This window comes from Melanotaenia boesemani, chromosome 2 (assembly GCF_017639745.1).
Source record: "Melanotaenia boesemani isolate fMelBoe1 chromosome 2, fMelBoe1.pri, whole genome shotgun sequence".
Lineage (NCBI taxonomy): Eukaryota > Metazoa > Chordata > Actinopteri > Atheriniformes > Melanotaeniidae > Melanotaenia > Melanotaenia boesemani.
In genome coordinates this window covers 19,038,445-19,065,885 of record NC_055683.1, presented here as the reverse complement: position 1 = coordinate 19,065,885, position 27,441 = coordinate 19,038,445, and the positions used below count along the sequence as shown (strand labels likewise).

Below are 27,441 nucleotides of genomic sequence, written 5' to 3'. Positions count from 1 at the left end.
AAATGTTGGTTGTGTGAACAACCTCCATGTATCTGCAAGAGACACTGTACCTGCCATTGGGCCTTGATGGAGGCAATAGGACACAAGGTTTGCAAGCAGAATTTGAATCACTTTTGTAGACGCAATGAGGCACTTATAAGTAGCTGAAGATTAGCTTGCATCCAAAATTTGGACGCAAACTTTTATTGTTTGCCCATTGCTTTGCTTTCGGCCATTTACAAGACAGGATGGATCTACTCTTTCATGTTATTTACACCCAGTTCTGAATGTGGCGGCTGAAATAGAGACTTATCAGACCAGACAGTATTTTTTCAACTTCTATTGTCCAATTTTGGTGAGTCTGTGTGGATGGTAGTCTTGGTTTCGAGTCCTTAGGTGACAGGAGCATCATCTGCCCATTTGCTTCAAGGCTGGATGTCTTGTGCATTCAGAGATTGCATTCTCCATACTTTAGTTGTAACCAGTGTTTGTTTGACTTCCTTTTGCTTTTCTATAATTTCCAAACAGTCTGTCCATTCTCTTCTGACACCAACAAAGGACTTACCTGGCACTTACTTAATGTTTTCTCTCTTTAGGACCATTCTCAGTAAACCTGTGGAGGTGGTTGTGTGTGGAAATCCCATTAGATCCGCAGTTTCTGAAATACAGCAACTATTTCATATTTAAAGTTACTTAAATCCCCTTTCTTCCCCATTCTGATGCTCAGTTTAAACTTCATCTTGACTCGTCTATATGCCTAAACACACTGAGTTAGCTGATTAGTTATTCCTGTTAACCAAATATTGAACAGATGCACCTAATAAATTGGCCAGTTAATCTATATGACAGTTATCTCATATGTTTGTTTTGTTGTTTAGATTTTAAGGTGTTAGAATTAATTAAAATATTAGAGAATGAAAAGCAGCTTCATCATCGTGTGCCACAAGAGTTCAAATGTCTCATCAAGTTCATAGACTCAAACAGCTCTGCTTCCAAAATTAGGCTCAAAGTAGAAAGTGAGCATCCTGTAATGGTGATGGAGTGCCCAAAAGTAGTTCCACTCCACAAAAGGCTGTAGAGGATGCATACAGTTTGACCTATCACACCTGCAGTGTCAGGGACCAACATTGACCTTCACACAGATAGGAATCGGAGTGGAGGATATGGTGGTGTTTCAATCTGGGAGCAGCTCCTTCATGAGGCGGCGTGGCTCAGTGGGTAGAGTGGTCGTCTTGTAGCCTGAGGGTTGCCAGTTCGATCTTCAGCATGTCAAGCTCATGTTGAGGTGGCCCTGAGCAAGACACTGAACCCCAAATTGCTCCTGATGGGTTGTGGTTAGGGCCCTGCATGGCAGCTTCCACCATCAGGGTGTGAATGTATGAGCGAATGTGATGTGAAGCGCTTTAGGTATCAATCCAAGTGCAGTAAAAGCGCTATATAAATACAGACCATTTCCCATTTTACCATTTACCATGTATGCAAACTGCTCCAAGCACTGCTCCCAGCTTTCTGCAGCCAGCTAACCTGAACAGTCAGACAGGTGTTGGCTGTCAGGTACAGGTGAAACACAGAGTGGAGGATAGGGACAGGTGTCTCTGGTGTTTTAACTATAAAGATACTGGCCAGTGTTGATGTTTTAGGACAATCTGAGCTACGTTATTCAAAACTGTAATTTCATTTTGACATTGATTTAAATAGGCTCTGCAATGGACTGGTAAACCATCCAGGCTGTACTCTGCCTCTTGCTTTGTAGCTGCTGGGATGCTGCATTGGAACAAGGTATAGATGGATGGATGGATGGATGGATGGATGGATGGATGGATGGATGGATGGATGGATGGATGGATGGATGGTTGGATGGATGGATGGATGGATGGATGGATGGATAGTTTAAAACAGTTCGGTGGTCACTATTTGTAGTGACTATTTCAAAGATTAATAAAGAAACAGCTATTCTTAGATTATTTATTTCAATTTAATTTATTAAAAATAATTTTTCATATCTAAACACAATCATAAATTATGTCCCCTGAATGTGACTAACAAGAGCAAAACCCTTCCCTTTTATGATAACTGAATTGTAAAAAATTTTTTTTAATTATTCTTTGCCTTAAACAGCTATTTTATTTAAAAGAAGTTGTAAATCTGAAGTTCAGTAAAGGATGCTTTTTACCTAAAAGGTAGCATTTAATCTCTTTAATCTACATTCTGCAGTTAAAAGCAGTTTTAATGTTTTATTGCCATCTGGTGGACAGATGACAACACAGCAGCATTGTATCGTGTCTGTAGTATGTGTGTGTGTGCGTATGTTTGTCTTCAGGGGATTAGTTTACCAACAGTTCACCTCTGTGGTTATGTCACTCATCCCCCTGTTGGATTTCTGTAAATGTTTCTGTTACTGTGCAGGAATGAAGAGGTGTGGTATGAAATCATTCCTGTTGCTCTTCTACTGAACGCCTGCAGTTCACAGTAAGTTTTCTCTGGATAATCTAGTCAAAATGTTCTTTTCTTCACTCCTGATCTGAGTCAGTGGACAGATGTCTGCAGGTATGCTCTGATACTCGTGATCTCATTGCTGCACTTATGCTGCCAAAACACAGCGACTACCAAGAGTTTCCATCAGCTGATGTGTGTTTAAACTGAGAAGATGAAGAGAAAGAGACAGCTTACACCAGCTCTGATGCTCATCTTCTTTTTTTTTTTGTTTCTTTTTTTTTTACAAATAGCCTACAGAGAAATTAGTTCAACATTGTTATTAACCATTAATTGGGAAATCAGCTCAGGGCCAGAAAAAATGGAAACACCTTCTTCAGACATGTACCTTAAAGGTAGATCGTGTAACATTTTCTGTTGTTTACTGGCCAAAATCGATGTCTGCATGCATATAATGAATGTATTATCCATGGTGTATTATGACTTCCGCTAATGATCTGTCACATTCTCGTAAACGAAGAATTTTAGATTTGTTTATACATATGATGGGTAAGCCGGTAGAGCAGTGCCATGATGGTCTGCCATCTTGAAACTACAGCAGCAAGGGACAAATAGCACCAACTACACGTATGTCCTGCAAGCCAGCGCACAGCGATTGAAATGTTGGATGAAAGATAAATGAGAGCGGCTTACTACTCCTGCAAGTTGGAAAATCTGTTAATTTGTTATTCACAAAAATGCGGGACCATGCATGTTGCAGAAGCACAGGAGCCATTTTCATCATCACCAAGAGAGCAAAAAAGGGGACTTAAAAGGCAGCGTGACCAGGCCCTACAACAAAAAAAGGAACATCACGCTAGCCTTCCCCAGATGGAAGGAGCACAAGAAAGTAAAATATTTTAAAAGGGATGTGGAAGTTACCAGCTGTCTCCTTGAAAAGTAAGTCAGTGGTACTGCCTTAATGAGCCCAAAGCTAACTTTTTTCATTCAGTTTTGACAGTTTTTCTCACAATCATGGGCACCATAACAGTAGATCCTGCTAAAATATACCAGGCTCGTTGCTATGGAAGGGTATGTTTCCAAGGTTTCAATCACTTTCATAGCCACAGGCCACTAAAGGCCAGTGGGAAGGCTTTATAAGCTGTTTTTTGCTGTGTGGAGGCCAGTTTTCCTGTTGAGATCTGGTCTCCCTGTGAGAACTATTCTTCTTCTTCTGCTTCTTCTAAACAAAGAGGAACGATACCTGACAGTCCGATGGGATGCAGTTTGCAATGTTTATGAAATCGTGAACCTCTTCATCTGAGTAAACTCTCCATGAACTATCGGATGACATGCTTTCATTGATGTTGTCGAGACACATTGGCTACCGTTGTTGCCATGTTTGAGAAAGTGAGAGGCTAGGATGCACTATATGTTAGAATGCGATATACAATTCCAGCGTTAGATGGAAGAAAAAAATCAGAAAAGCCTAAACTTTCCCAACACATCCCTATCATGATTCATGAAAAACCCACAAGAAGCAGCTGGTACAAGATCTAACCCTCTTTAAAAATGATTAGTTTTGTATTACAGTGAATGTCTTCAACCAGCCCTTTCATTTGATGCTGTTACATTTATTTACTGATTCTATTTAAGCATTTATAATATTAGATAAAAAATATATTTTTAATATTAATTAAAATGTTTTTCTGTGTTTTCTGTATTTTAAAAGGTACTTTCTTTAATATTTTACTGTATTTTTACAATTTTTAGTACTACTTTACCGTTACCTGTAAATGTGCTGTGTTTTCTATACATAATTTATTTCTGTGTGTCTCAGTGACTGTAGATGGAAATGAGCTCAGACAAGTATATTTTTTCTCTATGAATAATGCTGCTGTACATGGTCCCTGTTCAACAAACAATATAAACTAAACTCAAGAGTCCATATATATATATATGTGTGTGTGTGTGTGTGTGTGTGTGTGTGTGTGTGTGTGTGTGTGTGTGTGTGTGTGTGTGTGTGTGTGTGTGTGTGTATACAGACACAAGCAAAAACTCTTGCTTGACAGATCAGATCCTCCTCCCTTGTCGTAAAAAGACAAGACCTTCCTCTAGATGGCAGCATGCTTCATGTTGCTCCACACCCTGAGCCTGGATGGTGACTCTACTATGAATCATGTATGTTTTTAATGCAGTGCTGCCTGAGAGCCATAACGCGGTCAGTCATTGGTTGTCCCTTGTGTACAAAAATTTATCTGGATTTTATGACTTATTAATGATATAATTTATGATAGTTTCCCCCAAATTATTTGCAATTTCACACTGAAGAATGCTTTTCTTCCATTTGTAGTCTTTTTAGTGGTGAACACCTTTACTGTACAACCTCCCCCCTCTCAGGGATAATCCTTTTCATTTTCACCCGATGTGAAATTTTATGTATGAGAGGTTCCATCAAATTTTTGTGTTTTTTTTTTGTTGTTTGGTTTTTGTTTATGTACAAATCTTTTAAAAGTCCCTGAGATGGACTAGTTACCTGTCTTGGATGTACCCGACCTCTAGCCCGATAGATGCTTGGCTAGGCTCCAGGATTTCTCATGAATATATGTGACATTGCAGCATTTAGTTCATAGCTTCAGCTTTGCTTCCAAAAGTATTAGAGGCAATTTTACCACGTGTGAAAACCAACAGTTAGTTTTATAATAAATTTTATCTGCTCTGTTATGACTTTAAAGTGTGAGTGTGTGTGTATGTATGAATGGCTTTTAAACAAAAGTATGAAATGATTATATTTCCGGTCCACTGCTTTCAGGGCTGTTGTCTCCCCAGTACAGCTGCACCTCCATAGCTAATTATAATCTGTCTGGTCCCTTAGTTGATCCATCAGAAATGGTTTCAATAGAAGGATGTCAGGAAGAGCAAGAAAAGGCTGAGGAATGCCAGATGACAACAGAACTGGACTGAAAATCTGTGGTGATGGTGATGAATCCTTACTAGAGTCCAGATCTCAACATTATTGTAGCCATATGGGATCATCTTGACACAGAACAGAAAAAAAGGGATGAAGACATCTAAAGAAGAACTTTAGAAAGTCCTTCATGAAGCCTGAAGAACTATTTAAAGAACTTTTAAAAAAAGCTTGTCTAAGAAGAAAAGATAGTCAAACAAAATGTTGAATTTTTAAGCTTCTTAAAATTATATAATTTTTTTTTATAAAATTATTTCTTATAAGACTTCAGCACAGTACTATAATAAGGCCTCTGTCTCCATTAACCTAGATTAAGTTTAACATCAAATCTGTGATACAGCCTCAAGGAAATCCAAAAAATTTGCAAAATATTTCTCCCTAAAGAAAATTCAGCGAAGAGAGATCAATCTGATAGAGAAGCAGATTTTTTTGTTGCTTACCTTTGAGCACACAGACATGAACTGTTTTGTAAAAGCAGCACTAAAACCAGCAGTCACTCAGTGTTCAGTCTTGTGTGTTACTATAAGTGAACAGAGAGTGACCTGCTGCCTGTGCATCTATCATTTATGCTCCATGCTGACATTAGATGCATCTGCCAACATCTTCGGACCATGCACAAGCACATTCAGATGTACATTACACCACAGCTGAGCTTTGAACTGTGGAGTTGTCGTGTTAAAGAAATAACCCTGAACTCAGTACAAATAGCGTGATGTCTTTATAGGTGCTTTTAGATGTTATGTAACTTCATAAATTGATATCAAAGAGTACATACATATTGCACATGTATGAAAAAATAAGTGCTACCAGGGGTATATTTTGATATTTATTGCATAGAAGAAGATTTAGTTAAATTATTTACTTTAAAGACAAACAACTCATTCCCTGGACAAACACTCTTTGCATTTCTTGCTTGAGCATCATTAAGGTTGCATAAGGCAGTAGAAATATAGTAAAAACATGCTATGAAAAGTACAAAGAAGTGTCACAATTAGACAAAAAAAAAACAAGCTAAAACATTTTGAAATACAGTGTAACAGATAGGGAATAACTAATAACTATACATCAGACACTGAAATTGCACTTGAACCAAGCAAACATGGAGCCTAGAGCCGCTGCATCCCTGCACATTGCCATCTTTCCATGATTCAGGCTTCTCTATACTTGGAGAATAAGCCTTACTGCACATGTTCTGTTGTTACCTCACTGTATTGTGTGGAGGATGTGAAGCATCATCTATTACATTTAGCAGCTTGTGTAGTATTCCTTTCTATAATCAGCTCCAGAGTTGTCCCCAGCACAGAGCCAACAGTTTGTTTCGTTTGTTTTATTTATTTCTACTCATGTGTAATGACAAATGTTGTTAAATGTTTATCCTGGTGCTGTGTCAGCATCCTGAACAGCACTGGGTAGAACTACTTGTCTTTTTTTATTTGACTGAGCTTTATGGCCACTCCATGTTATTTTTAAGAGATTAGGCTGGATTTTAATAAGAACACTTCTCTGATCGTGTGTTAACAACCAGCCACACTGCGGTTTCTTTTCCTCATTGTTTCAGATTTTTTTTTTTTTTTGGCAAACTCAAGTTGTATTAATTCCTTGTTTTGACAAGAGTTCAAGATGAAGTTATGACTCAACCTGCCCTCTGCAGGTGGCAAATAGAGCTTTCTTAATCTATATTATATGTCTGCAGGGCTATTATCTGCAGGTAGTGTTGCTACTGATTACTTGTTGATGTAGCATTTATACGCTTTGATATTTTGAACAAAAGCTTGCTATGCAATCTATTTCTGCAGCCTAAATTTATTTCCACTTCATTGAAGTTTAAATTATAACACAATGAAGTTATAAAATGGCCATCATAGTGGAGTTTAATTCAACATCTGGGTTTGCTTCAAACGGTATAGGTAAAACCTCAGAAAAGAAAAAGGTGAAAACTGGACTGTTAAAAAAAAAAAAAAACTCTTCCTCTGTGTGTGGAATTTAAATAAGGGCTTGCTATGTTCATGTTCTGTCTACTGACAGCATCGTCATAACAACCTCATGTTTACAATCCTAAAAGCAAGACTATAATAGCAGGATTTCTAAAGCATGTGAACTCTGCATTGACTTCTAGAGAAACAGAAACCAATGCTTAGTATACAGCAGTTTTTAAAATATGAATATGACACAGAAATAACACTTTTCTTTCTGACTTTTTTGCCATTAAAATCTCAAACAGGATATTTGCCCAAAGACCACGGTGAAAAATATTCAGAACACACCAACAGGGGAAAAATAATTCTTATATCAGACTGCATGTGTGTGCATAAATACTCTCCCCAAACCCAAGACTTAAATTTCTTCTGTAATCAAGATGAGGAAATACTCTTAGAATTTTAAAATGAGTTTATGGAGTCACATTTCTGGCAGAAATTCTATTTAAAAGTTGTACACAGCAACTAAATAAAGCCTTCAGAAAGTGCCCCAGTTTCAAATCAGTTTTGTTTGAGTTAACTCACACAAAAAGCCACAGACTCTGTCACCTACCAACTAAATTCCCAAGATAGAGTGGTGCAGCTGATCACTGTTATTCCTTGACATGTATACATCTAGAATATTGCAGCAGACAGCAACCTTGAGATCCGCAAACCATTCAGCCAGGGTTGTGCAGCCTCTGAAAGAAATGAAAGTGAATTGTTTTGGACTGGATGTAGAGTTGAGGAGAAGAGGCAGCCTGGTGTGGCAGTAATCGACACCACCATTGCCTGAAAAAGACAGGAGTAAATAATTAAACGCGACTCAACCATAAAACACACTGACACATGCAGTGTGTGGTTATTACTGTGTGCACGCCACACTGTATGTTTTATTCAAGACTATTCTGCTTTCATGCTGTGATAAGAAATCAACAAACAAAGAAACAAAAAACAATCGTATGAACCTATTGCAGTTCTTGAACCATGTTGGTCTTTTTACCTTTTGGACATGTAATAAAATGTGATTTATTTACTATTTTTATTCATTTAGGAAAATAGTGTTCTGCACTGGCCACACATGAAATAGTTGTTAATGGAAGCTCTTCATGACCTTGAAATCACCCCTTTAACATGGTGGTTGGATCTGAGTACCCTTGTGATCCTGAGAGCTCAGGGTCTCCCAAGATAGATAGGTCTCAGGGGAGAGGTCAAACAAAGCGAGTCCTGGATGGAGCAACATCAGAGCCACATCAGAGAAACTAGGAACCCCACCCCACTGGAGACGGTTATCAACCCTCCAGAAAAAGAGCTGGAGAGTGTTACTGGGAAGAAGGATGTATGTTGCTCTTACACCGGTTGCCTCTGCAACCCAAGGATCCCATGGGTGTGTGGTTGAATGCATGAATGAGAACAACTCAGTGCTAGTTTAATGTCTTTATGAGATCAGTTAATGATAAGAAAAACAGAAATTCTCTTGTAGGAGCCATTATTTCTATTCATTGTTTGGTTCAGGGGAATGGCACAGGTGACCTATATTCCTCTTAACATTGGTGGCGATGTTGAGGGGAAATGCATATAGGCGTGCAGGTGACAGTGCACGGGGTGCTTCGGTGACGGGAGGTCACACGGTTTTTATCGGTAATAGTTTTCCGCTTGCATTGCTTCTCTGCTCCTTAAAGTTTTACCGCTCCTTAATGTTTTTCCACTCCTCAAATGCTTTTCCATGCGGCTTCCACCATACCTCCATACCTGTCATAACCTCAACACCATCCATCCATCCTGTTGCCGTAGACCGCCATCCTGGACTTTAGATATTCATTTATCCATGTGTCTTATTCCTTCAATAAATGGGAACACACCCCAAACTTGCTTTGCAGTCTGGACATTGGTTTAATGAAGCGCGTTATGACCAGGATCGCCCACACCCAGAGCGACTAAAATGATAAGACCAGATAGTCGCTACACTTATATGGGACAAACTTAAAATTTTTCAATTAGCCAAGATTGATGGTTTACAGCAGGGCCATTCAACTCTGACCCTTGAGGGCCACTGTCCTGCAGAATTTAGATGCTTCTCTGTTCCATCATACCTGATTCAATTTAAATGCATCCAACAGCTTGCTGTCAAGTTCTGTGCAATAACCCATTTATTTGAGACAGGTGTGTTGAAGCAAACATCTGAAACCTGCAGGACAGTAACCTTCGAGGGCCAGAGATGAATAGCCCCGCTGTCAATATGGATCTGTAATTTTTTTAAGACTAACATGTTTTAAAAAATACACTACCTAGGCAAAAAGCAACTCAACTACCATCAGATGAAAGATAAGGTACACCCTGGACATGTCGCCATTCCATCACATACAACTGTATTCATATAATAGTTCATAAAATGTTGCTAAGTAGCTGAGGAAACCAACAAAATATTAGTCATGTGCTGGCAATCTGCTTGAGAGTAATGGATGAAAACAAAACAAATATCACAACACCAGTCTAGTGATACTTACTAAAATAGAAAGAAAAGGAAAAAAGTTAATGACAGCATTAGGGACATATGCATGGAAAATCAAGAGAAAGAGAGCAGGGTGCATGATGGGAGATCCCACAACAGCCTAGATTTATAAAGGGATGGGGAAAAAAAAACATAAATAAAAAGGAGAGTTTTAAACCTAATTTTAGTGGTAGATAGGGTATCTACCCCTCTTATCCAAACTGGGAGCTCATTCCATAAGAGTGAGGCTGGATAACTTGGGCTCCACTTCCCATTAAACATTTAGAAACTCTAGGAACCTGAAGTAAAACTACAGTTTCTTTATTATTATTATTATTATTATTATTATTATTATTATTATTATTATGTAGAGTTAGCAAGTAAAATAAGATAAAATTAGAGGAATGTGATCTGCCCAGCTAAGTGTCCTCACAGCTAAGCTGCAGTATTTTGGATCACCTGAAAGTTTTTTTTAATAATTTTATGGGACAGTAAGACCATATGGAGCTGCAATAGTACAATCTTGAAGTAACATGGATTCAGAGTTTGCTTATATTTTTAAACCCTTTAATAAAGAGATGATTGCTTAATTCTTATTTGAAAAATATGTTTAAAAAACATAACCCTTACATTTGTACCATTTTGGAAGTTATAAACTATAATGCAAACAAGAGTAAAGTTGAATTACTATCATCAGAAATATAGGCACTATGTGCTATGTCAGTTGAAGCAAGGACAGTTTCCAAAGTCTGAGGAAATAGAAAAAAAAATCTTTGTCTGTTTCACACAGAGACAAAGTGTGTTGTTTGGCCTATTTGATCGAAACATCAGATGAAGGGCAGGAAAGATATTGACTTCTTTCTGTACATCAAACTTTACCTTCTAACTCCTAGTGCCCGACCTTCGTGTTGCCAAGCAGAAAAAACATACTGCCATGTGCTGCTCTGATCCTACAGCTCTGAAGACTGGAGGAGTTTTTCTTCTCTAACACATCAGTGAACTTGCTGTAGAAATGTGCTGAATGCATGGTGATCTTCTCCTATGTTAAATGTTAAATGCATACATGTGTGAGGGCTGATAGTGTTGTGTTTCATATGGAGAATCCAGGGAAGAAACCGGAGCAGTGCACCAAAAAACATTTGCTTCCTCAGTTGTTTATTCACACTGTGAGTGAGTGTAAACCCTAATGGAAGAGAAGAGATTTGTACAGTAGATGGCATCATAAACCAACGTGATGCATGACTGGAAAATTAAACATATACACCTACATTACAACAGTATACACATAACATCCATTGTCTTTTAATCTCTTTTTGTGTATTTTTCTTTCTCCTCTCCTCAATTAATTTCTGAGTGTTAAGTGTAACACACTCCATTAAATATTGATTAGAGATCAATGCAGGAGGAAGTATTCAGATCCAAACTTTGACAGGCTCATTGCAGCATGGTGAATGCACATCAACATTTGTGTTGGGATCTATGGATTTTCCTGTGGTTTTTGTTAGTTTCTTTTTTTTTTTATTTATTATTACTTTTTTTTTCTTCCTCCCTCCTCCTCCTACTGCCGCATTCCCATGGGCATGGCTCCCCAATCACACCTGATTGATCATTCTGCTCACCTATGACTGCACTCATGGCATCCTCCTTATAAATCTGGGTCTTTAGTTTATCGCTGGTATTGAAGAGGCATAAACTCTAAATCTCACGTTCACAAAGAATTGTGTGTGAAATTATCCAGTTTTTCCCACCCTCTGCCTTTTTTCAGGATTCTGTTTTCATTTCTGTATTTTCTGTTTTGACTGATGCTTTCTGTCTGGATTCAAACAGCCTTTTCAGGGCTCCTTCGTTTACCGAGAAAATAAATTGCTAGATATCTGTCAGTCTTAAAGGCAAAATAAGTAGCATGGACACCTAGTGTTCAAATCAGAACTGCAGTCAAAAGAGAAAAACAGGGAGAGCATCTCAGACTTCTCCACCTTTCAAACGATTCTCTTATATTGATCCTCGTTTTATTCTGTTTTTGGTTGTTTGCTTGTTTAGCAGGTTGCCAAGGCTTTGTAGGTTTTTCTGAAACTATTTCTGGTCCGCTTCTTTTACTAGCTTCCATACCTGCACGCTGCTGCTCTTTCGCCCACATTAAATACCAAACACTGGCTGTTGTTTGGCAACCGTGGGGAGTCGCATATGATTGGATAAGGAACCAGGAAATAGGAAAGAGCAACACAGTGCAATGAAGTTATTCCGGCACGGAACTCTTATTTTAAAGGAGAAAAACTTGACAAAGACATTGTTGATGTAGGCGACAGATTCTTTTTAGGGAAGCTTTCTTATATCCCTCTCAAAAAATGAGAACATTTTAAATTATTTTTACAGAAAATATCCTAATTAGTCAGCCTTTAAGCCACTCACCTTTCAGCTTGCTACTCTGCGTTGCTGCTGCCATCTGTCCTGGACGGTAGTTTCATGTTTATAAGGAGAACTTTCTCATGTTAGTTAAGCTCTGGTTTTTGTTTTGTTTTGTTTTGTTTTTTTTAAAGTCTCTTTTCAAGAACATTTAACCGGGGGACTCGTCTGTTGTCTTCCTTCCCATACTGTTTCCATCCTTGCAGGAAACATCATTTATTTAACAACAGTTATTTATTTAACTGGGACAATGCAGGTTAATGAATAAGTACAAAAGTGTATGATGTAAACAAGCCAGTTGTTAGCAAAATTGCTCATTTCCATCAGTAGTCTTATAAGGCAGATAAGAAGACATAACTGAAAAAGGATTTGTATTCAGACATAATACAGAATAGTATCTTAGAAGAAAAGTTCTCATGCGAAAAACTTTGGTTGAACTGTACTTATACTGCTTATGTAGTAATATGTTGACCACCCAAAACACTTACACTGCATGTCACATTCTCACACACACTGATATAGCACTTCAGTTGTTATTTATAATAAATGCTTTTCACAATCACATACGTTTGCACCCTAATAGATACATCAGGAGGCAACATGGGGTTTAGTTTCTTGCCCAAGGACACTTTGGCATACAAGAACTTTAGACAGCTGCTCTTCCTCTTCAGCTACAGCCACCCTGTCTTCATTTATTTCAAAAAGCCAAAAACATACTAGGAATATAAATTACAAAAAGAATATTTGTGTTTAGTTTATTGTATCTCTGATGTAACAACACATCTTGACAGTAAATCATAAACCATTGGAAACCCTGTTTATTTTTCTTTTACACGATGCCACATTTTTAGAGAAATTGTATTTGTAACATGAGCTGAGTTAAATACGTGGATTGTGCCAATGAAAAACTGATACTGGTAATTTCATAATTTATTCATTTATCAAAGAGAGGCCTTCATAGCTTGTGGAAGAACCATACACAGCTTGGCACCTACTCATGCTGGTGACCAGCTTAATAGTGCTGTGGGGTGGTATCCCATGTGGTTTTGTTGGTCACTCTGTCATGAAAGGCCAAAGCTGATCCCAAAAGTAATCAGTAGGGTTGAGGTCAGGACTGCATGTAGGCCACCCACTCCACACCCAACTTCTGGAGGTTAAAACCCAGCTCAGTGGGTTTTATCACAGACATCTCAGAGGAGTCCTACACTGTGGAGATATACAATTGCCACTGGCTGAAGGATGTCATCGTGATATCTCTGTACTGAGATTGCCTTCAATGATGACAAGACTTGTTTTTCCAGTGAGGGAGGTGCAGCTCCACACCATCACACTGCCTTCACTACAAGCTGTTGCTCTATCAGTGCAGCTATCAGCATAACATTCTGTGTCTCCTCCACGCTTTTATCTAACTGACTGCTGCAGCAGGGTTCATGCTTTAAGTGCATGGGGTACCAGAAGCTCAGAACAAGAGTCAATTGTTACCGTACGCGGGAGGTGAGGATCCAAATATAGGCTGACGAGGCAGGAGGTAGAGCAGTGCAAAGGTTAAGGTTTTAATACTGAGAACTAGACTTAAAAATACAAAGATGGGGGAAACACAACAGATATGACAAAGAACTGGCAGTGATAAGTGAAACCAAGGGGTATATATACAGAGGTAAACTAACATGGAACAGGTGGAGTAAATGAAGAAAATTAAGCCAGGTGAAATAACAACAAAAGCTGAAAGGAAAACAGAACACACAAGGGAAAACCTATGCAATAAAGCAAGGAAATCAGAACGAAAACATGACAAAACTACAAGAACCTAAACCAAAAACTGACAGATCATAATATCCATAGCTGAATAAACTGTTTGGTATTGAGAATATGTGGCAGGTTTTTAATTGGCGAAACCAACTCAGCTCTTCTGCTAATTCCACATGCATTCCCTTTACAAATGTGGCACCATTTAAAAAAAATCAAAAGTTTTTTTTCTAACAGTATAAGATTTATTGCTGAGAATTGTTAGAACAAAGATATAATCCACCAAACACAAATACCCTTATATATAATTACAACAAAATATATTGTTGTGTGTTTACTTTACAGGTTAAATACAAATCAGTGAGTTCAGACATCATTGTCTCTTATGTGTCTGTTTTCTATCTCAGTCTCTTGTTCCCATCTTTATAGGAGTATTTTTACTCTTTGGCTATTCTTGTGATGCAGTGAAGCCTGAGATCTTGAGCTATTTCTGCTTTGTGATGCTCCATCCTTGTTTTTGCACCCATCTTACATTAAAGCCTTTAGCTCCTGCAACTTTCATGAGTTTCAGCTTCAATCCAACTTGTTACATGTATGAGAACGCACTTTTTTTTAATCATCACACTGATTAACATACACTTAACATACACTTACTGGGTCAGGCAAGCATCAGATTAAACTTCTAAGAAGCAGCAGGTATTTATCATGCACTGACACACTCACACATGCTCACACTTGCAAGAGTTATCGTTCTCATGTCTTCTGCTTTAGAGCTGTTCCACAGGGAGCCTTGACGCTGATTTATGGCTATCACACATTACACATTACAGTACCCTGTAATGTGCAGCTCAGCTAGAAAATATTAAATCAGGGGAGGGAAAGCTCATTTCCTGATGTAATGTGGATTTTATGCATGCAGGAAATGTCTGATTCTGAAATGGCGTTTTAATTAATCTTTAGGAAAAATAAAATCAATATTTCCACATTTCTCCAATAAAATGCCCTCATAGCTCCAGCTGCAGCATAAAATGTTACGTTTTGCTTTGCAAGAAGACAAAACAAGGGTTACAGTTAAAACAAGTTAACTCCACTTTATATAATCGCGGAGCAAAATGGGTTGGCTATCAGGCTGTAAGAAGCAGTCCTGCATTTTTTATTTTTTTTTTTTTTTTTTTTTTTTTGTTTCCCTCCCTTTCTCGCTCCTCGCTTCATCTCACTATTAATAAGATGGATTTTGCCTGAATACGGGGACATGCGCATTGAAGGGGAGGACGTGTGGCACGTTTGCCTGTGATGGTGTGTGTTGATTCCACGATCACTCAGTTATGTTGCGGAACTCTCATTTTCTCAACCAATTTTCTCATAGTGAGGAAGAAAAGTGAAAGGTTTTCCAGGCCGTCATTCAAACGCAGAGAAAAAAAGGTTGCGGCTTTGCTGTGTTGGGAGCTTCTAGTTTCTTACATATAAAGTGTTACCCAGTTATTTGATTTTTCTAATAATCGATTTAAAAAGCCGCCAACCTGAAGTTCATTGTTATTATCTTGGCCGCCGGGATGGTGGCCTTCATCGGAGCGGTTATCTGCATCATCGCGGCTGTCCACACCGGATCCTCCAAGGCTGCTGCCGCACAGCAGCAGCCCGCAAACGACAACCACTCGCTGTATCCGGACGCGGCAGTGCAGACCCCGGGGACCGGGGGCTCCGTGGCCCGAGCCGGATCGCTGGGCGCTCTCCATGGTTCTGAAACGCCTGATTCAGAAGCTCCTACTTTCAACATCGGGCTGAGCGGGCTGGATGGGGTCAGTGGACTTACTGGACATGATCCGACGGTCAGTCGGCTCATCTGCACACCGATCCCCACTGGAGAGTGTAACCCAAGAAACTTTCAGCAACAAGCGGATGACCCGTCGCTGTACGCGGGCGAAGATTGGGGTTATCTCCGCACCACCGCGGAAGAACTCCGGCAGACGGTTCTGCAGCAGAAGGATCAAATATTAACCGACCAGCGGACCATCAGAGAGCTGACGGGGAAACTATCGGAGTGTGAGAAAGGACTAAGCAGCAGAAGCAGCGGCGCTGCGGCGCTGCGAGGGGGCAAAGGCGCGATGGAAGACATGCACCTGGAGCGGATCATGGTGCGGGACAGCCCGGCCTCGATGTCCGACGGTGTGCATTTACTCACCGTTAGAGCTGTGGATGAACTGGAGCAGGCTATCACTCAGCTCAAAGACCGCATAGAGAAACTGGAGGTAGGTAAAGGGTGAAAAAAAACAAATTAGCCCACCACAAAATCCATGCTTTGTAAAAAACTCAGTAATACTTGAAAAGGGTTCAGTTTTATCATAAAGATCATTATTAGAGCTATATTGGGAGCCTGGAGACCTAAATAACCTGTTTGTCACCGTTTGTCCTTTCATTCGATTTTTAGGGTTTTTTGGCATGACATGGCAAGCAAATGTCTTAATTTCTCTCTCTCGCTCTCTCTCTCTCTCTCTCTCTCTCTCTCTCTCTCTTTATATGAGCTATTTATAATGGTCAATCAGTATCTTGGTCAAGACAGTCGGTTTAAAGTTGGTTCCACTTTTATGTCAATTCAAATCATTCAGTCATTCAGCAATGATTTCTTTACCAATATGTATTGATAGCTTTGCAAAGGCCAGTTCCCATATACCAGAAAACATAATGAAACGTCAAAAAAGTGAACAAATATATACATATGCCAGGACTGAGGCAGGGAGAGCAGAGAGAAGGAGGTGAGAGAGAGGTACCAGGAGGAGGAGGAAAGAATAGAGTGTGAATATTTTTTCTTGACCAGAGTCAGATGATGTATAACCTCATTTTTGGCTAAAGAAATACCATACATAATTTATAAGGTGCCTACATTTGTTGTTGTGGATAATTTGTTCCTCTGTGGTGTTCATTCAGTTTTATATAGGACATGTGTCTGGGTCATTTTCTTTGTTTGGTGTTTTTTTTCTGTAATGCCACTGCAACATGCAGGCATCTGATATCCGAAATTACACTTTAGGAATTAAGAAACCGCCTGAGCAGCATCAAACAAGAGATGTTTTTGCAGGTCTCACAACAATGGCAGGATGCTGTTTGTTTTTGTTTTGTTTCTGTTTTGTCTTCCACTTTTCTACACTTTTTTTTTTCCTTTTACCATCCAATTCAGATGTAAGTCAGGTTTGTGTGATCAGGAGCTACTTGACCTAATTCAGTTTTACAATGGGCTTTTACTCCAGAATTTATGTACTAGTCAAAATGAAAAGACACCACTATTTGTTGGGTTAAATTTCCCCAGTTTTCCTCTTGGATGCATCCGGCTGCAGCTGTTTTGCTGATCGTACACCGACAGCTCTCAATGCTACAAGTAACTTTATGTCAAGTTGTGAACAATGAAAATATTGCATTTGAAGACTTAAAAACAGTAGAAATAATGGCATTGGAGTAATTCCTTTAGCTAATTCTTTTATTAATGTGTTTCAGGATGCACGTTTTAGGTTTTCTTTCCAGAGGATCTGCATATTAAATAGCTAAGTTACCTACATCTAACCTCAGGCTGCATTATTCGGCTCTCAGAATTCCTTGTGACCATCTTACCTGCCATGTCCAGAAAATTGTTTTTAAATTGAGGGTCATCTTCACTGTGTGCATGTTTTGCATAGATTCTGTTATTTATTCTATTTGTTTGCACATACACAGTAAATGCAGTAATAATAAAAATAAACACACACTTGGTAAATGACATGTATGTATAGGTGTGTGTTTACATTGATGTGACCATGTAGCCATGTTTTTATCAATATTTGAGACAAAGCATGTCTTTGATTATTTTCGTTTTTGTTTCTTTGCTTGTTTGTTTCTTTATCCCAAACAACTTTAATCATGATTTTTCTATCTAAATATAACAATAATCTAATGCCATTAAGGCCCAACCCATGAAAAAATAGTAAGAAAGTCCAATTTTTTTAATATAAGGTCTTTATTTGACCCTTTAACAAAATGTAACAAAAAAATTAACATTTTCTTGGGGGGTTATCTACCATTTATTACCATGTGGTGTATTAAAAATATTATAATGTGGTTTTCTGTGTATGGATATCTATTAGGGGACAGAAGACAAGTATCACATTGTGTTCAACAGGATTTTGAGCAAAGTTTATACCATGAATTGAAGCAAAATGTCTCAGAAACTGTATGTAACAAATATGTCACGTCTGGTTCTTATGGGTTAATTGTGGCTCACAGGAAAGTTGAAAAGTAAAATGTTCCTAGACAAGACATTACAGTCCATATAAAGTAATAGTCTATACAACAACATCACTATCAACACCGTTCTACAGCTTTATGAACATTTTGTGACATCTAACCCTTTCAGAGCCTTGAAAAATGTAATGTAATTTGTTATGGATGCTAAAACCTACATGAAATGTAAGACACAGATACACCACCAGTCTGGACACACTCTCCCACTAGATTTAATGACAAAGTGTGTCCAAACCTTTGACTGCTGCTATGTTATGGTTTACAAAGGCAGTCGGGAGCATATTGTGTTTTTGTAGCCCAGAAAGTGTGATGATTTGATTATTGGTTCAACATATCTAACTATCAGGTGGGAGACTGCCTTAGATGCTCTAATATTCTGGACTTTATAGCTCTTCTATAGGAATATAGAATATAATAAAGGCAATTATTTGTTTATTATTAAATTTTGTTTCTTAGAAATAAACAACTGACTGAATTGGCAGCAGGCATAACTTCCATTAAAATATTTCTTTTTTCTAAACAAGAACATCCATTTTGTTGAAATAACATACAGATTGACCCCTTGACAGCTTGTTCCAAATTTGTGACAAGCCACTTCTTGCCTTTTATTAATTGTTCTAATCTAACTAATCCATTTAATCTTCTTGCTTTCATTCAGTCTTGTTTATGTATTTCATATTTTTATTATTTATATTTATTTATTCATTGTTATTCATTTATTTTAAATTTAATTGTAAAATGTTATTCCAGTCTTTTTGTTATTTTTTCAGATATTATCCAGCATTTATTAAATAAATTAAGGTTTTAGGTGGTTATGGTGGATTTTAATGCAAGTTTTAATTCCGTTTTTAAAAGACAGTTTAATAATTAGAGCTAATGTGTTTAACCTTTAATTAATTTTATAGTGTTGAGACAGAAAAGGGAGAGAGGCAGGCGAAACACAAATATTAAAAAGATGTTGCAATCATTTTATTGGAAATTCAATCAGCCTGCTCTCTGAGTCTTTAGCTAAACAGTCCTATTCTCTCTTTAAAACAGGACTTTTAGTGTTAAACCCGACTGCATATCATCCCTGTTTGTCACAGTGAGAAGATATAGCTTCCCATTTAGTGTTAGAATATTTTTGTTAGAGTATGTTTGCTGCACACGGCATAGCTCTATATGTTGAGTAAAGAAGGTGTACTATTTGACATATTATCTGGTGATCTCTTTATATTTTAAATGAACATAAATAAATAACTCAATAATTATGATGGACTCAATTAGTTTTAAGAAACTTGGAGAGTCTGTATTTCCCATGTTTCTCCCTTTGTGGGTTGCATGTTTCCTCACTACTATCCAGCTGAGCTTAGCAGTTTCTTGGTGACTATTCTCTTGGCAGCTTTCTTGCTTTGTATGATTCATACTTAATTGAAAAAGATATCCCTTTAGACATGAGGGGGTTTAGCTTCATTAGGAACTGGACAAATAATCTTTTTTGTTTTGTTTTTTTTTTCTCTGTACCAGCAATACTTCAAGGTGTATAGCCTGATAAAGGCACATGTTACATATATTTTTACAGCATTTGTAATGCAGAACCTAAAACTCTATAGAGTCAGTTTCAGGCAGTGTTGCTGATGTAATGCTCCACCGAGATGTTAAGCTGTTGTAAGCTGTGAGATGCAATAATGCAGATTAAATGCAAATTTATGGTAATAGTTCAACATTTACAGAAATGCATGGAAGCAAACAGCCGCCACTATCCTCCACTATGTTCAGCATTAAGGCAACTGTCGAAAACACGAGACTAGAGAAAACTAGAGACTGCTTCCTTGTATTTACCGTCAGTATGTTTACATAATCTGAGAACAAAATTCAGTTTGTTTCTTTTTACTTTACTTTTACTTTATTCAAACTACACTACATGTAAACATGCCAATCAGACTGAAATCATCCTAAATCTAAAGGTTGGACCAACCACCAGATTTAGTTGTGTGTAATTAAATTATTCCTGCATGTTTATGTTTCAATGGACATAAGTATGGTAGGACAGAATAGACCTACAAGAATAATCGCAAGGGACAGCATTGTAATAAATTTGTAAATAAAAAAATTAAGTCTGAAGTTTTCCAATTTCCCAGTTTACATCATATCAACCAGCTAATATGCTTTAACGCTTAAATTATGGATCAAAACACTGAACAAACAGTTAAAAGGAGACATATCATCATCTAATGTAAAGGAAATGGACATACTTAAGCCGACTAATAGTTATGTAATTAAATTGATAGTTATGTAATTAAAAAGCCTAATAAGGGTATAACTTGGTAGGTGCAGGATAGTTCGACTTAATTGTGCATCTAAACATGCTCTGTGTTTTACTATTTTTTGTTAGCAGCCGTACTGCCACGTATTACGTATGAAAAAAGATCAAATTGAGTCCAACCAAAACTGGGCCTTTTTCCATTAACATATGCTAAATCCAACTAAAATCAAAGTCAGGCAAACCCACAAATGAGCGATCTTGCATGCTCATGCTCAGCTGACCTCATGCATGCTTCACAGTTCCTACCAAGCTTTAAAAGTAGAAGAAACTAGCAGATAGAAGAACAGGACAGTAAAAAACAAAGACTTTCAAACAACAACATGGAAAAGTCCAAACTACATATCTTTGGATTAATAAAAGAAAACAGTGTTCGTGTTCTGTCAGAAAAAAGGTTAAATAAATTTGATGTGGTGCCAACTTACAGACAGCAAAATTGCTTATCAATTGTTTTGGTCTGTGACATAATGGCTACACTTGGAAAAGTCCAGTACTAACAAGGTGAAAGTGGGCATATCACCCCCTTGAATACTGGAACAATATAAAAAAAATCCAATAACCTGATCTTGTTGAGCTTTAACTGTAGATCCAATTAAATGCACAGAGTGCCAGGACTTTCCATAAAAAGTTTTCTTCATTTCCAAAGTATATTAATTTAAGGTAAAGACACACAAAATACCTCACAGTGTAACCACAACTCAATCTGTTTGTTTGTCCTTCTCCAGCCTTAATGTAATGCTAAAAAGACATCAATTATTAATAGGGTCTTTGGACTTTGCTGTACATATAAAATATCTGCTTTACTGATAAAGACAGCCCACTCAGTCTCTGTTGTTAAGATCTGAATAAAAACCATCGCCCAAACTCAGATCCAGTTTTCATCCACTGTTCTCAATCCTCTACAGTCAGACATTGGCCCATTTCCACACAACCGGACAGACAGCAACACCTCAGATATGCCATGGGAAGCCGACATGTCTGGCGGCCCAGAAAGGTCAGCCGATCCTGGGCACAGAGCTGGTGCTGACAGACCTTGGAGGATTGAAGACTTGGAGGGGGAGCTGGGTAGAAAGGTGGAGCTGCTGGAGAAAGAGAGAAAGGCCCTGAGGCTGGAAACAGAGAAGCACAGACAGGAAATCGACCAAGGCATCAATAAACTACACCATCGCATCTCGGGCCTGGAGGAAGGTAAAGTATAAAAGCAAAAGAAATGAAAGATGCAGAAGGTATGCTTGTTTATGGGCTTATGCTTATGTGTGTAGCAAGATGTAATTAAAAAGAAGAGCACAATGACAGTAGAGGTACTGAGGGACGGATTATCACACAAGATGCTAATGATGGGAAATAATCTAGCTTGAAAATGACTTCAGAGATTTCATTTTCATTTACATTTAATTAGATCAAGCCACAGGGTTTCTTTATGATGAATAAATTATGTTTAAGGGGAAAAAAGAACACATCAGAAAGACTAAGAAATTCACATTCTGCTTAATAGAAAAATCCACCTAAGATTTGGGGGAAATAAAAATATAAAAACTTCTTTATCTTTATTTTTGCCAAATAACTGCAAATTACTTCACTGGTATCTCTCTCTGTTCTGTCACTTTACTCCACATTTATGTTAATTTTTCAAGGTATAGCGGGACACTCATTTCCAGAGGGCTACAGATTGTCCTTCCCAGCACGGACAAACTACATGTTCGCTCTAGTGAAACACTCCATTCCAAAGATGCGGGCTTTCACTGCCTGTTTGTGGTTGAGGCCTGCGGGGGGAGGCATTGGGACCCCTCTGTCTTATGCTGTTCCTGAACAGCCGAATGAACTGGTCCTTCTGCAAGGCTTGCATACGCCTGCTGAGCTACTCCTCAATGACAAGGTAGTCTGCAGTGGTAGGATCTATAGTAAATTAGCACAAAAAATAAGGAAAATTGTGTTTGGTTGGTATTTCTCCCCTTTAATAACGCCAGAAGATGTTGTATTGTACAAGTTGGAAAGCCTGATTAGTCACCTAATGATAATTTTTCTGCATGAGCAACACAGCTAAATGTGTAAAATCATCCCCAAAAATGTGCCAAAATTTTCTGCAATACTCTCATGTTGGTGTTCACTCTTGTTCTGAGTTGTTTGCTCAATTGGATGATTGCACTCTCCCACAGTAACAAGGAAAAAACTAATATTTTTACACTTTCTACACATTTTAATTTACATTGTCAGGGGATCAGTAGCATGTGGAAGATCCATACACAGCCACAACAACCTGGTACCTCCCCCCTTATTCTGGTCACCAGTCTGGTCACATCTTGCTGTGGGATGGCATCCCATTATTCAACCAAGAGTTGTTGAAGGTCAACCAGCATGGTTGTGGTGGTTGTGGATTTTGGCATATTTTTTGAGGCACCACCCACATGTTTAGCTTTGTTGCTTATTCCACAAAAGCCTGATCCTTACAAGCCACGCCTCATTGTAAAGGTAATTAATGAGGCTTTTCAATGTTACAATGCCAATTTGTAGCATTAAAGGTGAGAAATTATTGACTAAATGCAAAGTGTCTTACTTGTTGTTGTGTTCTAATTTGCCCACTGCTTTAGTGCAATTAATTTTCAAAAGGAGAATCTTGTCAAGGTTTGTGAGTCATTCTTTGAAATATTCATCCATTTTTGACTGTTGAAATAGGTTTTCCCTAATAAAACCTTTGGTACATTTATATGCAAGTTAACTTTTTTCTTTTCTTTTCATAATTTTTCATTGCCGGGTATGTTTAAAACGTCTTGGGTTATAACTTTATTTAGAATGTCTAATGTTTTTTAAAGAGAATACAGGACTGTGAATTAGCATGAAATTAGGCACAGCACATAAAGTGAAAAGATCAATTTATGAGACAAGCTAAATAGTCCTGTTCATGTGTTTAAATGAAAGATTAAAGCACCACCTTGACAGCATCACAAGGTTATGAGGAGCTGTGAGGAGGTTTTTGGTTTTATTCAGTGAAATCATTATGATAATAGATGGCTGGAGGAAAAGTTTAGCATCCTTGTAGTAGCTAAATGTCTTTAGGGCAGAGGAAATGTTGTATAATAAACCAATTTGGGTGGTTAAGATTCATAGAGGAATAAAGATGCTAAAGAAAAAAGAAATATACTGCCACACCATGCTGCTCATCTTCATGATGCTAACCCAATTTCACCTCTGGCTGCCTGATGACATCCTTTATTATTAAATGTGTGGCACTCACAACAGCCTACATTTTTGCTAACCAACTTTTAGGTGGCCCAGTTGCCTCTGAATCTTTCCCGAGGAAGTTGGCAACACATTTGTGTGAGCTGGACTCAGAAGGGAGGAGTGTGGCAGGCCTATCAGGGGGGAAAGCTAAAGGGTGAAGGAGAGGGACTGGCTACAGGACATCACATAAGACCCGGAGGAGTTCTCGTACTGGGACAGGAGCAGGTGAGTAAAATACATGTTTTGTCTTGTTTTGTTTTAGCTTTGTTTTAAGGCTGAATGAACAAATGAAGTTTTGAAAGATTAGAGATAAAGCCTGACTTGTTTACTCTAAAAGAAACTTCATGCTGACTTCTGGACTGTAAACAAAGGTAGCAATGACACTGCAGTCGTGAGTCTGTTCATTTATTGACCTCTATGAGTTGTAAATGAAATCAGAAAAGAAACACTTCAATGAGTATTATTAATCTGAATTGATAGATTTAGGGACCTTCCCCACGACGCCGGATTGCAGCAAAACCGCAAAATTATTTTAGCAAACCACCCTTTCATCCCCACGAAGCCAGGGATTAGCCTCCATGAAACAGACCATGTCTGAAGCCAGGTACCAAAGTGGATAGGTTTGAGTCCTCTACTGTCTGAGGTACTGTGCATACAGCGAAGCCGCACAACTCGAGGATGTGATGAATACGTGCCACACCCAATAAACCCTTCCTCAAGTTTTATATTTATAGTCAAGCATTTTTTGAAGAAGAAGCTCAACTTCTTTATAAGTCCAACCAAATGTTTCTCTTTTGCTTCACAGTGAATCCTCAGCTATATTCTCTTCTTTGCCTCCGATGTGAAATTCCTGCAACACGCAGTGAGCCTTTATCTGCGCATGCGTTGTTTTGCTCTATCGTTGGCGTGTTACTCTTTAGCACCCCCCCACAGCCTGTAGTATGTGCTACAGCGGTGTCGTGTGGATGTTGAAGCCTTTCTACTAGTTTTCACCACCGTTTTCACACCTTAACCGGCTTCAGTGTCATGTGGACATAGCCTTAGTTTACTTTTACTAGTGTCTTGCAAGCCAAAGCTCTGAGGTAATTGGCCCAGGTGTGAAGTTGTTAAGCTGTGAAAGAGGATAGTCAAGGGGATCATCATTCTGGGCCAGAAAAACCTTTCCCTTATGGCTGCTTTGCATTGTTGGCTTACATTCAAACCCTATCCTTTTTACTGCATCTGAAGTCTTCCCAAAATTCCTCTTGCCAGAGGCAAGAGTTGAACAGTTGAAGCTGAGCTTGTATGTGTATGAGGATAAACATGGGTCTATTTTTAATTATCTAAGCCTCTAATAGTTGTCTAATTCCTTTCCAGGACTCCCTCAGTGGAGGTTTTGACTCATCCCAGGCACTGGTTGGAGAACTGTCCCAGGTGGGTCTTTGGGACAGAGTCCTATCGTCTACCCAAGTGGCCACCTTGGCTCGATGCGGCAGAGTAACCCAGGGCAATGTGGCCCCCTGGACCGAGAATGGCGTTGAGGCATATGGTGGAGCAACCAAAGATCCAGGCGAGCCTTGTAGTAAACACAGCAGGAGCTCCCAATGACTGATGGTGGGGAGGGGGGTTGAGAAATGATTCCATCTGCCCAGTTTTAACACTGATTTATGATGCTCAAAACAAAAACTCTATGAGGCATGGAGTAATGTGTGTGAAAGCAGAGAAAAAGTAATAGAACATTTTGTGAGTAAAGACTTTTCATTTACTTGATCACACTTCTAACAATCCAACTGATGCTATTAAGGAGGTCCACAGGAAAATTTCACAATACAGTCGCCAGCTAAATTAATCAACCTCCATTGCTCTGAATACCCCATACAATGGAGTTTGATCATTTTGTTGGTTTACTTATAATTGCAATTGTTTTACTGGTATAGATTCAATTTGATGAGCTGCAAGGTACGTACACCAAAAGAGCTATCTGATGAGGTGTTCCTAGGTTCAACACACACTAGATTAATGATTAGTATGATTAGTTATTTCTTCTGCTCTTTCCCCAAAATCAACTGTCAACAAAAGCATTTATTGTACATTTTAAATAACAAGCCAAACCTTCTTCTAGCTACAGAATAAAAAGGTTAAATATGCTAATATGCTGTTTCAAGATGTGCCTTTGTTGAGTATAATTTTTTTGTGAAATATAAGAGGCAAATGGGATTGAACCAGAGACAGAGGTGAAACTGCCTGTATGTGCAAAGCAGTGCTATAGCGACAGAGAGTGCACCAATCTAACCAACAGCCCTGGTGCCACTCAGCTGAAGCAGCAGTCAGCCATCTCTGTTTTACTTGAGTGAATTACCAAAGTGGAATTTTGACGGCCTATCAAGGTCACCTTTATCGAAATAACAAGGGACCACTTTGTGATAAATGCAGTACTGAGCTAACCGCACTGACTGACAGCTAAAGAACAGGCCATTATCTAATGGCAGTCACCGTCTTATCTGCAGTAGAAATTGGTAGTTTGCTCATTTGGATAAATTGCAACATGGGAGTATTAGAAGGTTATTTGCATTCTCGGCTAAAGAACATCCCTCCTCATCACTGCATGCACAGAAGCTGTCTAATGTACCATGTGGGTCCATCAAGAGTTGTGTCAGCAAACCAGTAGGCATATAACGGAAGGTATCAAGGGTAAATTTTGAGACTGTAGGCCATAAACTCGACCTTCTGCCAGATAGAGACTAAAAAGCAAGTAAGTAAATACTAGTTGTTATCTAACCAGAATTAATGAACAGCTTAGTAAAAGGCCATAGTTTAATACTTAAAGAAACTATTCAAAATTTTAGGAAACACTGTCTTGCAACTTCCATGCATGTGCGATAAAAATTAATGTATGGCCAGGAGGTGACAAAAGTTATGTAACTTATCATATTATTTCTTGGCCCAGACGAGACAGAAGCAAAAGTCACCTTCAAGGTGTGAATTATAAGAAAACATAACCATATTGTCTTTAAAATCACGTTATTTAGCACAGATCATAATAGATTGCGATGCACAGTGCAAATCAGCCTGTAGAAGCACAGGTTAAAATCTACAATAGCTATTGGATTATTATGTTTTCTGTGGCTTTGCAGTTGTGAAATTCCTTATAAAGAATATAAAACTTTGTCAATAGCAATAGCAAATTCAATGACCAAAGCACAAATTTTGCAACATGTTGAATTTATATCGAAACTGTCAGTATCAATGGAGACAATGTCTTATAAGAAAAGCACAAAATAAGATTTAGTGCTTACTTTCTCTAAAAAGAAAAATCAATTTGTACTCAATTGAATCAGTTGTTCTCAGCCTCACAGAGCAGAGAGATAAATATGAAAGGCATGAAGTCAAACCCGGGCAGCTGAAATCCCTTCACACAGGATCGGAACAGAATTAATTAAGGGCTGTGACGGCTTTTAGAGTTGGAGTCAAGGTAAGGTGATGAAAAATGCTGGAGAAAGTGGGGTGAATATTAAGTAGTAGATGGCAGCCAGGAGTAGATGATGAAAGACAAAGGAAAGGGGAAGGAAAAGAGAAAAAGATAGATCAGATACTTGCCATGAGTGATGTTACATTGTTTTCACCTCTGCATGATGTAATCTTGTATGTTTAATGTCTTGCCACTGCAGTGTGTTTCTTACAAGTGTCACAAAAGAGAGTGTCACGGTACTTGCATGAG

General features: G+C 38.4%; 1 protein-coding gene across 1 annotated transcript; it reads left to right on the top strand.

Moving 5' to 3' along the window:
• The first annotated feature begins 8,545 nt into the window (after positions 1–8,545).
• Positions 8,546–27,076, top strand: LOC121657072 (neuronal pentraxin receptor-like). Its single transcript, XM_042012441.1, has 6 exons — positions 8,546–8,653; positions 15,481–16,203; positions 21,431–21,713; positions 22,160–22,401; positions 23,790–23,969; positions 25,101–27,076. The coding sequence occupies exons 1-6, from the start codon at positions 8,546–8,548 to the stop codon at positions 25,329–25,331; spliced, it is 1,767 nt and encodes a 588-aa protein (XP_041868375.1). The 3' UTR covers positions 25,332–27,076.
• Positions 27,077–27,441: the final 365 nt, after the last annotated feature.